Source organism: Motacilla alba, chromosome 4A, assembly GCF_015832195.1.
Source record: "Motacilla alba alba isolate MOTALB_02 chromosome 4A, Motacilla_alba_V1.0_pri, whole genome shotgun sequence".
Classification (NCBI taxonomy): Eukaryota; Metazoa; Chordata; class Aves; order Passeriformes; family Motacillidae; genus Motacilla; species Motacilla alba.
Genome location: NC_052045.1, coordinates 12,140,716 through 12,155,235, shown reverse-complemented (window position 1 = coordinate 12,155,235; position 14,520 = coordinate 12,140,716). Strand labels below are relative to the sequence as shown.

Sequence of the window (14,520 nt, the reverse complement as noted above, 5' to 3'; positions counted from 1 at the left end):
CTGACAGAAGACAGCAGTACTTGGGCAGCAAGGAGGGCAGGCATGGCTGGGCTCGGGGCGATGGGCCTGGGATGCCACAGCCAGCATATGGATGTTCCCTGGGTGAGGGTGGGCCCAGTGTGCAGGCAGGCAGGGTGCTGTGCACATCCTGCTGTATCCTCAGGGGCCTTAAATCCTCTTCTCACTGTATTTCCATAAATTAATCTAACCCTACCCTCTGTCAGTTTAAAGTCAGTCCCCCTCGTCCTGCCACTCCACGCCCTTGTCAAAAGTCCCCCTCCTGCTCTCTTTTAGCCCCTTAGGCTAAAGGTGCCATAAGATATCCCTGGAGCCTTGTCTTCTCCAGTCCCAACAACCCTAATCTTCTCAGCATGTATTCGCAGGGGAGATGTGAGGTGATAAGAAGCATCCTATTTCATTAGCTTGTTTTCAAGGTAGTGATTTGCCTGCTTTCATGGAGGATTTTCAAGGAGTTGTTTTTAGAGACTGAGAGGACCTTGAACCCTGGACCTCTCCCTTCCCTGACCATCCTCTGTTTTCCTTACACCACAGGATGCTGTTGGATCAGTCCATCCAAGCCATGATGCCCACAGCCAACAGCAGTTGCCAGCCCGTGCAGAGCAGTGCCAGCAGGCAGCAAGGAAAGTGAGTCTCTGCTGGCCCTGATTTTCCTGCAGTGTCTTAGCAGGACACTTTATGGCACTGAAAAAGACATGAAAAAACTTGTGCCTGGTCATGCAAATACAAACAGTCTCAGTCTGAAGTGAAACAAACGTTTAGCCAGTTAGGAGAAAGATGAGAATATTTTTTAATTACAAAGAACTTTATGATAAATAAAGTGCATTTTTAAAAATTAACTATTTTCTGGATTTTGCAAAGCATAAAATGCTTGAGCAAGACATGGAGAAAATGTACAACCTTAAAAACCTTGATTTTCAGTAAACCTACTATTTTCAGTAGCTCCAGTCTGTTCTTTGTGGGCAGAGGGGAATCGGGGAGCTCCTGGGGCTGCATGGTTTGACCAGCCCTGCTCCAGGCTGGTTCCTGCAGCAGCTGGGCTCCCCAGTGCCCATTCTGAGGGTGAGTCTGGGTGTGTGTTCTCATGCCTGGCTTTCCTCCTTGTGGCAGGTTTGTTGCAGAGCAGCAGACCCTGCCTCCCCCGGCACAGGTGCAGCCAGCCACCTGCAGCACGGCCCAACCTGCAGCCCCGCCGCCCATCTTCTCCCCGTCTCTGATGATCCCACACACCAGCTTCCCCTCCCACCAGGCCAGCACACCGGTTCATCTGCACCAGTGGCCGCAGCAGCAGGTTCAGCAGCACCGCCTCTACCTTCAGGTATTGGAGCAGAAGCAGGTTTCTGAGGAGGCACAGGGATGGCTTTGGGATGGGTTGGGGTTTTTGGAAGAAACAGGGCTTATCTGGCTGATCAAACCTGGTCAGGGCCTTTGCACATCCCCTATTCCCATTGGATCTCCACATAGCCAGGTGCTCAGCCTTTCCAGGCTGTCTCTGCACCCACTCAGGGCCATACTTTCCAACAAATTCCATTATCACACAGTGCACAGAAGAAATACCCTGTTTTTCAAACACAGCTTTTCATCCAGATGAGCTCTGGTGGGAAGCTTGCTGTAGTCGTGAAAAATGATAAGAGGGAAAGTCTTTTGGAAGCATACCTCCTGCTGTTCCATCTCATCAGAGCAAGGTTTTTATCAGCTGCCATCACAGCTTTCTTTTTAAAAAAGGGTATTTCACAACACACATCTCTGGACGAGGTGATTTTGGTTTTTTAGCACACAGTTTACATCAGTACATGCTGAACTAGTGACACCACCAAGGAAAGGGGTTGTTGAAACTAATAATTCATCAGTAACACACTCTCCAAGCCTTGCCTGGATGGCAGAGGTTAAGTTACAGTTCTCCAGGCAAAGATAGAAAAGAAAGCAAGAGAAGTCAGTTCAGCTGAAAGCAGCCACACAGCAGGACTGGATTTAAAGTGAGAAATGAATCACCGTTGTCAGGAAATGTGGGCAGGAGCTGTCCCTGCTTTGTGTGAGTCCTCCTGGGCTGCATTGCTGTCCTGAGGACCAGCAGTGTGGACAGCAGAATGATGATGCTGGGACAGATAAATAGCTCCAGGGCCACAATAAACCAGAGCTTGATGGCACAGTGCCTTTAACAGGGGGTGAAACAGCAAGTGCAGGTCTTTGAGGTACCAGCCATGGGTGGGTACATGGTTACTCTAGAACCTCTTCCTTGGTTGTCTGAAGAGCTTTCCTGTGAAAGATTAAAGTTGCACATCCTGCAGATTGTACCTCCAAGTAGATTTTGGAGGTCTCCATTCCTACTGGGCTCTCCAGGAGCCTGTTAGGACAGATGGGTCTGTGCTCTCCAGGCATTGTTGGTTTTGCTGGCAGCAACAGCATCTGAGGAGCACAGCTCATACCCTCACACCAAGTTTAGGACTTGGTGCACACACTCTGGGGCATGAGTCTCAGCATCAGCCCTGCAGCAAGAGAGGCACAGCTGGGTGACGGGGCAGGTCTAACTGCTCCGATTTGTGTCTCCCAACAGATGCAAGGCCCTGAGCTGGTGCCTGGGGCTCCGACGCAGCGCATTTTCCAGCCGCCCCACACGCCGCAGCAGAACCCCTTGAGCTACTTCCTCCACCCGCAGCAGCAGAGCCACCACACCCAGGGCCAGCCCTGCAACCTGCCCGACCTGCCCGAGATGCAGCTGCCCTGAGAGTCGCTTCTGGGAGACGAGGAGCACACGGCTGCAGCCGCTGCGCCCGGCGCGCGCGGGAGAGCACGGCGCCATCAGAGCACGGCACGGGAGAGGTCGGGCTCCGTGGGGAGGTGGTGCCTGGAGGGATTGATGATCTCTGACAGGGATGCATGGCTGCAGGGGCCTCGTTTGTTGGGATTTCCATGCAGCCAGATGCATGGAATGTATTCCGTGATGCTGTTCCGGCAGCAGGGTGTGCCCTGGCCCAGCGCCGTGGTGCCACTGGAAGTGGTGGCATTCTTGCTGCAGGGAGGGGAGGTATCAGGCCGTCATGAAGCTCGGTTTGCAATGGGAAAAAACCTTTTTCCATTCAGGACTTCAATGCTGAAAGTCACTGTGAATTTAAGCCCAGCATTTGGAGCACATAGACTGTACCAGTCCGCAGGACACCATTGGATTACCGTGTACATAACTCGTTTTGCTGTAGTAGGTCCATTGTGAATTCTTTTTCCTTTTTCTATACCTCAGTCCCGCAGGTTTTTTTTCCAGGAGTTTGGATAATGCTGCTAATTTACATAACACCACTTTTGCCTGAATTTCTTACTGTTGTTATACCAGCTCACATCGCAGCTAGTTCAATATTTGTCGTGTTTTATTTTTGGTTAACAAGCGAAGATAAATTTGTATGGTTTTTACTCCCTGTAGCCAAACATTTTTCAGGTTACAGACAAAGAATCTTTACTCCTTTTTTTTTTTTTTGTTTCAAGTGATGTAGTTGTAAATGTTTCTATTCATAAAAACAAACAAACATGCATAGAACAGCATATGACAGCAAACTTTGTGGTTTTGCTAGGTCATGTTTCAATTTGGCGAACCCAAAATGTATAATCACAACACACGATGTTACAAGCCCATAGGGTCAGCAATAAATTGTATTTTTGTAAATTGTCACTTTTTAACTGTAAGTTTATATTTATGAATTGAAAAGCCAGTTTATTCCTCAGTGGGTGTATAGTTAAGTGTCCCTACTGTTTGTGTCTTTCCAAAGGAAAAATTTCAAAGTACGTTTTTGGAGTGTTAGTAGCTGAGTACTAACTTTGGGCATTGTTAGAGCCCAAATGTAGATGGGTTTGGCCATTACTATAAACGTTGCAAGGCAGTGGTTAGTTAGGACCAGGTCCATCTAGCAGTAAAGCTCTAGCTGGCAGACAGCAAGGTTTAGAGAGGTGTTAGTTCCTAATGTTTAGTTTCTAATGTCTGTTGAAACCAAGTGAAGAATACTTGGTTTTGCCTTTTTTTTTTTTTTAATATGGTGTTTTGGGGTTTTTTTTTTTTCCTTCTTTTCCTTCTGCAAGCCTCTTTCTGGGCCCCTTGCAGCGCTGCAGCAGCTGGTGTTCCTGACGTTACTGGTGGAGCAGCTTGTGGCACAAGCAGCTGCCCGTAGCCCTGTGTTTAAAGAAAAGGGCACAGCAGGGCTCCTGCAGCCCTGGTGCACCAGGGGCTGTTCCCAGCAGTCCCTCCTGAGGAAGGGGATGGGGTTTTGCTGTGCCACACTGCCGGGGGGAGTGGCAGTGGGAGGATAGGCTGCTGGAGCTGGGCTCAGCCAGGAGCTTTCAGGGACTGGTGCGAGGCCCTAGGGTGCTTTGGTGTTTTGACCAGGGCAGAGGTGGATTTGTGAACAAAAGCTGTGCCAACCCCTGGCTATTCATGGGTCCCCTCCCTTGGGCACAAGCAGCTGCACGGGTTAGCTTTGACTGGGACGTTGAATGCACAGCTCCCGGGGCTCCCAGCCACGATGGATCCTGGGTTGCAGAGCTGGCCACATGCAGCATTCTGGGGAACGTGGCTGGCCACGGAAGGGAGGCAGCGAGATGCCCGACAGCCTGGGGTCTACTGCTGGGGCTCGTGCCTTGTCAGCACAGACCCTGCCTGGGCTCACACAGCCCGTGCAGCCCCTGGGTGCTGGGCAGCTGAGCAGCTGCTCTTGGACACAGTCTGAGCCAGCCCCTCCATTTCAAACCAGGATAAGAAACCGTGGCTGCAGCAGAGCCATGCAGGGCCATCTCACTGCTGGTAGTGGGATTTGGAACACCTGCCTTTGGGGCAATCTGGGGCTGAAATATTAACACCTGGGGCTTTCCTGCTCTGCAGGTTTGTTCTGCAAGAAGGGCCAGCACAGAGCCTTCAGGGTAGAAACATTTGTTTTCAAAGCACTATTAGTTTTAGGGTCTCCTTTTCCCCATTCTAAGGCAGCCGGGTTGCTCATGAGGATGCAGTAGGAGGGGGTTGTATTTTTGGGAGTTGTTTGTGGGATTTTTTTCCACCATAGCCTTGGCACATAACATTAGAGGGGAGGCAAACATATATCTGTGTTAGGGCTCCAACATTGCACAGTTTGTGGCACAGGAGGGCTGGCTGGAGGGAAAGGCTGTGATTTCCCTGGCTTCCCCATTAAACCTGCATCACCCCGAGACATCCCCATGGCTGGTCTGCAGTGTCCCACCACCACACAGCCCAGCCGTGGCAGGTGGCAATCATAGATCTCAGAGGTGGTGGTGGTTGGGGTCAGGGTCTTGAGGGGTGTGTTTTTTAACAGGGCTTGGTAGGTAGCTGAGGCAGAGCCATTGCCGTGGCTTTGGCAGTGAGTCCAAAAAAAAAAAAAAAAAAATAGGGTTGGGAAGGGGTTCTGGGGGAGGTGGGGGCAGTGGGTGTGCCAGATAGGGCCGTGCCCTGGGCACAGCCCTGCTGAGGGCAGCCCTGGGCTGCAGGGACAGAGGGCTGGGGGCACAGCCCCTGCTCCCAGCTCCCGGCGAGGAGCACAGGAGCTTGGTGAGGATGTTTACGTGTTAGACCAGCCTCGCTAAAACCAGAGACCTAAAAATGCACTTTATCATGTGCCCCCCTTATTCTCAGAGCCCCCCCAGCCGCTGGCCTCGCTGCTGGTGGGTGGGGGCTGCACAGTCCCAGGCACTGCCTCATGGGTAGGGCCTTGTTTTCTCAACATATTCCAAAGGACAAAATCCCACCGACCCTTTCTGGGGCTTGCTTGGTCTTTGCTCAGTCTGCCTCCAGCCAAGGGCAAGGCTGAATCAGGGCCAGGGGGGTTTTGCCTTATATTGTCACTCTCAAAAAAATAGATGGATAAAAGATCTCTTTATTCAGGTTGATTTGTATTTGTTTACCTCGGTGTTAGCTATGACCTGTGCTTTTATGACTCATTTGGAATTGAGGGTTGCTGGTGGGTTTGGTTCATGCCCCCCCAGCCTCCTACAAGGAAACATAAGTGTGACTTGGTGATGAGCAGAGGGCAGGGACGTGACTGATGGCAGCAGGGTTGGCCTCCAGTGTCGGTGTTGACCTATCAGTCATAAATGTTCTGAGGTTTTCTAGTACACAAGTACCTATATACCATAACTATATATATAGATATACATATTTTAATATACACTTATATGTATGCAGATGTATATCTATATATAAATATATATAGGCCACACAATTCCAGACCTCTGAAAACACAGGCAGCTTTAAATAATAAAGTCTTGCACTTTTAGCATATTTGTACATATAAGCTAAAGCCTGGTGGGTATAATCAGGCTGATTTGACAAATACAATGAGAAGTTACTGTATATATTGTATATAGTCGATGCGAGAAAAAAAAAGAAAATAAGAAAAATTCTAGAATTGAGTATAAATCTTGGTTTATTTTATATGATGTTGAATATAAATACATTTATAAATGTTACTATTCTTAAAAGTATTTTGTAATGGGAAAAAGTAAGTGTCTTATGAAGATGAACAGTAAAGATTTTATTCTTGTTTTGAATCTATGTCCCTGCACAGCTCCATTGAATGGGAGCCCATGCATTTTGACAAGCTTTAAACAGATTGTACATAGTATTTAAAAAAAATTAAGAAGAAATAAAATAATACTTGTAGGACCTCTTACACACTATGTACTCTTGTTATTCCCTGGGTGGTGTGGGTCTGTTAGGGATCTGATCCCTACACTCCAGGAGAGACAAGAGCAGCAGCCATTGTGTCCATGTGCATGGACAGCTGAAGGGACAGGGCTCAGGACAAGGACTGGGATTTCCGTGACCAGTGCCAGAGGCAATAGGAGCAGCACATGAATTAGAAAGAACAAGGCATCAGGGTCTGCACACTGTGTTTGAATTTGGATGGAAAAAGCAAGTGCCAGTACGCAGCGGCTCAGCACTGAAGCCAGCTCGGGCTTCAAAATCTAGGTCTCCATTTTTCCTCCTCTTCTGGGAGGCTGCTGTCCCAGCAGGGGCTTTGGCTTGCTCCTTGTTTTGCAAAGCACTGACTAAAGGTGGCTTCAACATGAGCATCACTCTTGAAGGAACTTCCACAGCAGGCCATCACAGGAAATAATAATGCTTCAAACACAGGGGTTTTTTACTTAAGGGAAACAATATTTTATTTAACACCCCATTTGTCTTACAGTACCTCTGCATACAATACATTGTATAAAAGCCAATCTGTCAACACAAACATGTGCTGCCATCTTGGTAAAGTGACAAAGCTATAGCAAAAAAGACAAAATAACCTATTTTTCAGGAAACAAATCAGTATTTCCTTCTGTTTTAGTCCAGATAACAACAGCAATCACAATCAAGAACCTTGTATGGTACAATTGGATGAGAAACTTCTGATAAAATCAACACACAGCTATTTCTTAGTCACTATGGTAGCAAACTCTTCTATAATTACATTATTATTTAGCCATTAGAGTGATGAACAAGTGGCTTGTTTTAGAAATGGATGGAAACAGAAAGTGATTATTCTGTATCACATGGCAGCAGCCACTTCAATGTCTTGGAAAATGCTACCGGTTTAATTACCATCAGTTGTCCCCCATGGTGGAAAGAGCTGGTATTTTTATTATTTGAGCTATTCCCTCCCCTCACCTGCCCAAGCCCTGAGCTGGGCACGCAGAGGCCAAGCATCCAGTTCCTTGTGGGGGTCAGGGCTGTCACTGGTTACCCAGAGCTCAGGGAGCAGTCAGGCTCCAGAGCAGCACATTCCTTATGGCAAGACCAGGAACGTCCCAGCTCCGCTGGCTGTGTCCCCAGGCTACTGATTAGCTCTGACAAAAGTCATCTTGGCACACAGCAACAACGGCCCAGCCACAAGGAGGGACTGTGCAGTGTCCCCCACAGCCACTGCCAGTGTTGCAGGGTGACCATGACACAGCTGCCAAGTCACACTGCAGCAGGCACTGCAATTGTCAAACTGGACAAACACAGCAGTAGTTGTAGCAATCTACAGCTGTCTAGTTTGTACTGAATGATGCACCTTCATTTATTTCCTATGACTGAACCTGAAAATAAAGGCAGAAAACTTCATGGAAGCTTACAGAAAAAAAAAGTAACACAGGTGAGTGAAATGACACAACAGAATTCACTAAACCAAGCTGCTTCCTGTTCATGGGCACACCTAGCACCCTCAGGTGATGTGAAGGGAGTCTGGGGCCATCTCTGTATCACCAGCTTCACCTGGCCAAGAAGCAGCACAGCACAGAGATCTCTGACTGTGCAGGGGTCTGAAGTCAGGGCATCACTCTCCAGGAGTGAAGGAAGGGAATGAGCTGCTGTTGTTCTAGTTCCACCAGTCCCAGCCAAACCTGCATCTATTTGCTAGCCAGCCTGTCTGGAATAGGGATGGAAGGAGGTGAATAGGAAAGGGAAGGAAAGAAGCTAGACACTAACTCCAGAGTTCCTCTGTCAGAGCTTAGCTTATGGTGCACTGAGGTACTAGCTCAGCAAATACACCCCTGGGTGGACACTCCTTGGAAATCACTGGCACTTGCTACACCTCTCCCCAAACAATCAGCCCATGATCCAGAGGTTCCAAAAGGAAGAACCTGCCAGCTGGGCCATTGCCCGAGTGCTGCCAGCCTACTGGAAGTGACCTCACTCCACCTTCCATTCTGCTGAGACTGGATGCCTGGTCACTGTGACTAGTCCTCGTGGATCAGCCTGCAGGTGTATTACAGGAACAATTTAAAGACACCACCTCTTTTGGGAAAAAACAGAAAGAAATTTAACAAAAAAAAATCCATGCAGTTAATAAAAGTTAGTGTTCCCCCCTTCATCATTGCCTTAAATTTGATATATATGCTCTTCATACATGGATATGACCTCTGACAAGAGCTACTACCCAGCTGGCAAAGGCTCTACAGTCTCTTGGGTGGGGACTAACAGAAAAGGGCATTGTACAGACTGAGCACCTTTTTACAACCAGGTAACAGAAGGTTGTTGTACTTTGCAAGTTCCTTCACCTTCTTCTGCACTTAGATCTTCACATCTTGGCTCTCAATCAAAAAAGTCCTTAAGTTTTAAGACTTTCGTATCTCTTTTACTTTGATTAGCAAATAGTTTACAGCTTTGACTACTTGACATAAACAGTATCTCTCATAAACCTACAAAAGCTTTTGGTATGGGCAGCTGTACCTCTTCTGATGAGGTTCCATTAATTTCATCATGACTATCTGCAGAATTACTCACTGATCAAACCTTATCTGGGTACATCCTGGACTAGAAAAACATCATCTGCTTTGTATTTCTGAACAACTTTGTGAAAACATTTTTAAAAAGTAATACGGTGTGGCCCTATCCATATCCACATAAATGGATAAATTAGGGTTTTTTATTTTATACATAAAAATATAAATCAGCAGTATATTGTATCAACTGCAATCACTTTGTGAAGGCTTCTGAAAAAAGCTTCCTCATTCTCCACATATATGATACAGCTTTTGGACTTCTTCAGTAAAACTTTATTTTATATTCATTTATACTTTATACTATTTAACTGTATTTATAATACCTGAGAGCATTGAGGAGAGTGTAAGACATAATTCATAAATTTAACACCAACTCCAATGATGGCATTTCACAAAGTGCCTGTAACACAAGTCAGAAATTTGTTTTATTCTTCATTCAGACTAGTATTGCACAAAAAGCCTCCAAAATATACCATCCCCATTCTGCTTCTTTAAAAAAACATGCACAGTATAAAAATAATGCTGCTCTGCAGAGAAAGATTGTCATACAGGCTTTGGAAACAGATGTTTTAAACTAGTTTAGCAAGACTCTCCACTTACTTTGCTGTTGTTGTTAAAATACAAGCTCTTACCCTCCTTCTCTAAGTTCCTTCTAGCACCAGCTACCAAAGATTCAAGGCCAACATTACTCAGCTTTACACTGACAGAGCTTTCCTCTACAGGATCTCTACTATATCATATTTTATATATTAAACACTTCAAGTCAGATTCAAGGGGATCTTGTTGTTGCCTTGAATCCTGACAGATGGAAAATATTACAGCAGCAACAATCCAGAGTGCCATAGAAAAGCAATAGTAATTACTGGGTTGAGATATGGGCTCAGGGTAGGCAAAGAAGCAACTGCAATCTGTCCCTAAGCAGCTCAACAGTCAACACTCAGCCACAGATGGCCTGTGCTTGGGCTTTCCAAACACCAGCAAAACTCCACATTTCATCAACATGCCCCTAAGATGCCAACAATGTCTCCTTTTGCCAGATAAACTACAACCACCATGTGGTCAGACAGATTTCGCCTCCACTTTCCCTTGAATTTAAACAATCAGTTTCTGCATCCTTGTGCAGCCTGGATGACCAAATAAGCTTCCATCCTTTTCACCTTTTCATTGTAGGAGGATTGGCATGAAAATGAGAAAGAGGGGCTGGAATGTGCTAGAGTCCAGACCCATGGCTAACATCAAAGCAGAGGAATTGTGAGCAGGGCAACTTCCTTTTCTAATCTCATGGTCCTGTCATGCTACCACAGCCTCTGTTCTTAGTTTTCACTTTGCTTTGGCCCCAGTCCACAAGCAATTTGGAAATAACTAATTAATGTGGAAGACAACCTCCAAGCTGTTGACACTCCTTTAAAGTGAAAATGACATTCCTTTTATCACAGTAATAGAAAAGAACCTGGAGAACACCTATTCTAACAGTGATTCAGACAGGTTTGCAACAGGTACACATCCAGTATCTCCAAGCAATGCTGCATGTTTTAATAACATGGTAAAGGCAGTTCATTATTCAGTCCCTATTTTGGAGTGAAACTTATGAACAATGCAAGAAAGTGACTGTGCTTCAAACTATTTTTATTTACATTACATACCAGTAATCTGATACTTGAAGCTAATTCTTCAAACTTCATTTCCTATGTTAACACTAGACTTGATTTCCATAGTTACAGCCTTCATTTGTAAGCACTTTATGTGATTAATTCCGAGTCAAATGTAAAGAAAATTACACTCTGGTTCTTGCTTTAAGTTGTAAATTTTTAGCACTCTCTATTTTAGCTTTAATGTTATGAGGTTTTTCAAAAAATCTCACAAAGGCTGGCTCATTTAATAAGGATGCCAGAATCTGTTCAAAGGCAAAAGACCATTCATGGTTTACTTCCAAACTCTGTGCTCTACTGCTTTCAGTCTGCTCAGAGCTGCTTTCCTCCTGCCTCTCTCTGGGCACTTCAGCAGCCACTTCTGTAACAGCAACTGGACTTCTGACAGGTGACATGGGACTCTGCAGCCTTCTGCCAACTTCTTCCATTTTCAGCAGGAGGCTGGTGACCACCGCGATAGCCCGATACAAGAGCTCCTCCTCAGGATCCCCATGGAACAGATTGTAGAGAGTTTTTGAGAACTGGATGAACTGAGACTACAGAGAGATATAGAAGAGACTGCTCAGAAAAGAGCAACACAACTGTTCTGTTTCACTGCCTGTTGTGTTTTCAGTCCAGTCCCTGCTGTGCCTGGCACCTGGTGCAGCTGCTCTAACGGCAGCGTGGACTAGCCCCGAGACACCTGTGTGTGTCTCACAGTCCCTCTCTAGATACATTACAGCAGTTTTAAAAAGCCACAGGCTAATGACTGATGTGAAGATTTGAAATTAAAGGGATCCTACAAATCCTTCAGAAATATTGTAATAGGACTTAAAGGGTCCTAAAATAGACTTAAATGAGACTCAAACAGTTTACCTGACTCATTCTTGGCAAATCCTTGACAGTTTCTTCTTTTTTAAGAAGTTCATCTTGCCATTGCTTCAGATATGCCTGAATGTCAACCTTACCCTTCCCTTTTGAAGGAGAAGAAGTGCAAAAAAAAAAAAAAAAAAAAAAAAAAAAGAACAAACAAGAACTGAGACCTTCCCATGAGGGATGATAAGCAAAAGAACTGGCATCTTCAACATCATTCCTTCTCAACAGATTGGTGGGGCTTACAGAGGACCAGAGCTTACTTTTGCCCTTTTGCTCCCATGACGACACTTACATAAGAGGACAGAATGCTAGCAGCATGCTAAGGTTGATGTTACTTAATATACTCTGTCACCACACACTTTCCCAGCTCTACTCCCCCAAAAGACACAAAATGCGCCACCAGGATTCTTTTACCTTTTTCTGGGCTGCTCTTCAAAGAACCACTTCCAAGATGATCCCCAACAGATGAAACTACAATTTAGGGGGAAAAAAAAAGTTACTTATTTCAGAAAAGAGGACCAATGTTTCATTTCCCTTATCTAAAATTCCTTCCTTAAGGCACAAGACCCCCAGTGTTCTCAGCACAGATTAGGTCAAGAAGAAACCACATGGTAAAATCTGCATACTTTCTATAAAAATAGAAGCCACTGTGACGCAGAAGATCATCAATGAAACTGCCATCAATTAAATAATCTTTATAATGTTCATGGTGCACAACTTGAAGAGCAGTGGGAACAGTACCTATATATGGTCTTCTTTAGGTAGATTTTAAAACCAAAAAGGGATCTATCTTCCCTATAAAAATTCCACAGGTTTCAAGAGTATTTGAAACAGATTATTTTATCAACTCCATAAATTTACTAAAGCTTTTTCAGCTCACCTGGTCTAAAATGAAAGCAAAGAATTTTGAAGTGCTTATGTGCCTCAAAGTAAGTATGGATTTGGTATTTTAATTCTTGAGGCAGAAAATACCATTCCTTTATGGCCAGGATGCAAAAATGAAACAGCCATCACTTCAACACTGCAACAGGCTGCCCAAAATGCTGACAAATGCCAACCAAATACACTCCCCTATTTCCATGTAAACACCCACGGGCCTTTGAATTCAACCATCAGATGAGCTATCCACAACTTCTGCACAAGTTTATTAAATTGTAACTATCTACAGAAGATCTTCACAAAGGATTCTGTTAACAGGGATATGATTTACTGGATTTGCTCATTTTCAGAAGAAAGCTCCCCATTTTTCACAGGATCATTAACAGATTCCTTCTAGTATTCTGCAGGCAAAACCTCACACTCTGGAGCTTACCACTGAGTTGGCTGAAGTGCATCAGTTCTTCTTTTGAAAGATCATCACCTTTGGAAGGGCTTAGAGATTCTACTTCAGTAAAAGCTGCAATAAATGATTAAATAAAGTGGGTTCATGGTGCCTAGGCATTACCAAAGCAGTGATAACGATGACAAAACCCAAAGACAGCTCTCCCCAAACGCCACAGTTTCTCACTTACCTGGAGGGATGTGCAACTTGAAAAGAAACTTGAGTTTGTCAGTGAAGCTTCCATTATACATCGTATCTGTTAGGGGAAAGGACAGTCTATTCAACTGGACCAAACTTTAAAATACCCTCTTAACTTAAACAAATACAACCCAGAGAGGCTGGAACTGGACATGTGCCCTACCTTACAGGGAGTATAATTAGATATGAAGCTTAAAGAAAGCTCTATCACCTATGGCTGAGCCTGGGGTTAGCCTACACTGATGAAGGAACACTAATAATGTCTATGACTGACTAAAATAAAACCACAGCACCAAAAGAAATAAAGCACTAATGTCTCAGCATTTCCCTTAAATTTTTGTTTCCTGAACATACCACTTTGAAAACAAGATGAAAAGAACAGAGCAGTGAGCCAAGAAAACCTGCAGTTTCCCAGAGGAATAAGGCATTGGTCATCCTACACAATCAGTGTAAAAGATGACTTAGTATGAAGATTTATCGTAAACCAAAAAGGCCGGGCAATGAGATCAGGCCATTCTCCATTTGTGGATATACTGACGGCCAAGACATATTTAAATTTAATCTCCAAGAGGAAATTATTCTGCCTGTAATAAAAATCACATTATTTGACCCTGTGTTAAGAGACTAAATCTCCTTAGCTTTTTGTATAGAGTATGGAAGGTGGTACACCCCAGGACTACTCCCAGGAGCCTTGGGAATGTGCTCATGTATGTTTTGCTGCCATACCAAGAACACAGGCAAATTGTTTGAAGTTTATAAGGCAGTTGGTACTCTCATCCATCAGTCGGAATGTCCACAGAGCCAGAGAGTCTCTGTTTGCACAGTGTGACCAGGGGCTCAGGAGATGGCAGAGAACCCTGAACTGTTGGCAATCAATGCGGTACTGGTCAAGGTAGGGCAGGCTGGCATCATGGTGTTGCAGGACAGGACTATTTACACTCCAGTAACAGGAAAGAAAATGCTCCTTCTGCAAAGCAAACATAAAACATTAGGTTTCAGGAAACAACAAGTGTCTCTGGGGGAAAGATGTGAGGAGTTAACTATATAATGAGTAGTAAAGCTGGCATGTAAAACATACATTGAGTCCAACCTTTATCTCTATTTACTAAAACCATTTCAAAGTCTACTGTTAAGATGGCTGTTTGGTAAGTGAGGAAAATGACACATTACCTTGAATAATTCATAAAGCTCTTCAAGATCACTAGGACTGAATTTTACTTCTTGAGACACAACCCGTAGCTG

The 14,520-nt window shown here is 44.9% G+C and overlaps 2 protein-coding genes across 12 annotated transcripts in view; one reads left to right on the top strand and one right to left on the bottom strand.

Annotated features, from left to right (window-relative positions):
- Window positions 1-8,806, top strand: part of PASD1 (PAS domain containing repressor 1) — a 103,929-nt gene extending 95,123 nt beyond the window's left edge. For 8 of the 10 annotated variants that reach the window (XM_038164458.1, XM_038164459.1, XM_038164463.1 and 5 more), the window contains 3 exons: window positions 553-645; window positions 1,129-1,336; window positions 2,573-2,743. In XM_038164458.1, coding sequence (XP_038020386.1) covers window positions 553-645; window positions 1,129-1,336; window positions 2,573-2,743 — 472 coding nt within the window. Of the gene's footprint in view, window positions 1-552; window positions 646-1,128; window positions 1,337-2,572 lie in introns of all 10 variants that reach the window. The other 2 variants (XM_038164462.1, XM_038164465.1) reach the window with 1 other exon arrangement.
- The window catches only part of TBC1D8B (TBC1 domain family member 8B), a 33,870-nt gene continuing 23,407 nt past the window's right edge, over window positions 4,058-14,520 (bottom strand). For both annotated transcript variants that reach the window (XM_038164455.1, XM_038164456.1), the window contains 7 exons: window positions 14,449-14,517; window positions 14,005-14,245; window positions 13,271-13,336; window positions 13,072-13,155; window positions 12,174-12,230; window positions 11,760-11,857; window positions 4,058-11,440 (listed from right to left, as the gene is read on the bottom strand). In XM_038164455.1, the coding sequence (XP_038020383.1) occupies window positions 11,030-11,440; window positions 11,760-11,857; window positions 12,174-12,230; window positions 13,072-13,155; window positions 13,271-13,336; window positions 14,005-14,245; window positions 14,449-14,517 (1,026 nt within the window). In that variant the 3' untranslated portion in view covers window positions 4,058-11,029. The remainder of the gene's footprint in view (window positions 11,441-11,759; window positions 11,858-12,173; window positions 12,231-13,071; window positions 13,156-13,270; window positions 13,337-14,004; window positions 14,246-14,448; window positions 14,518-14,520) is intronic.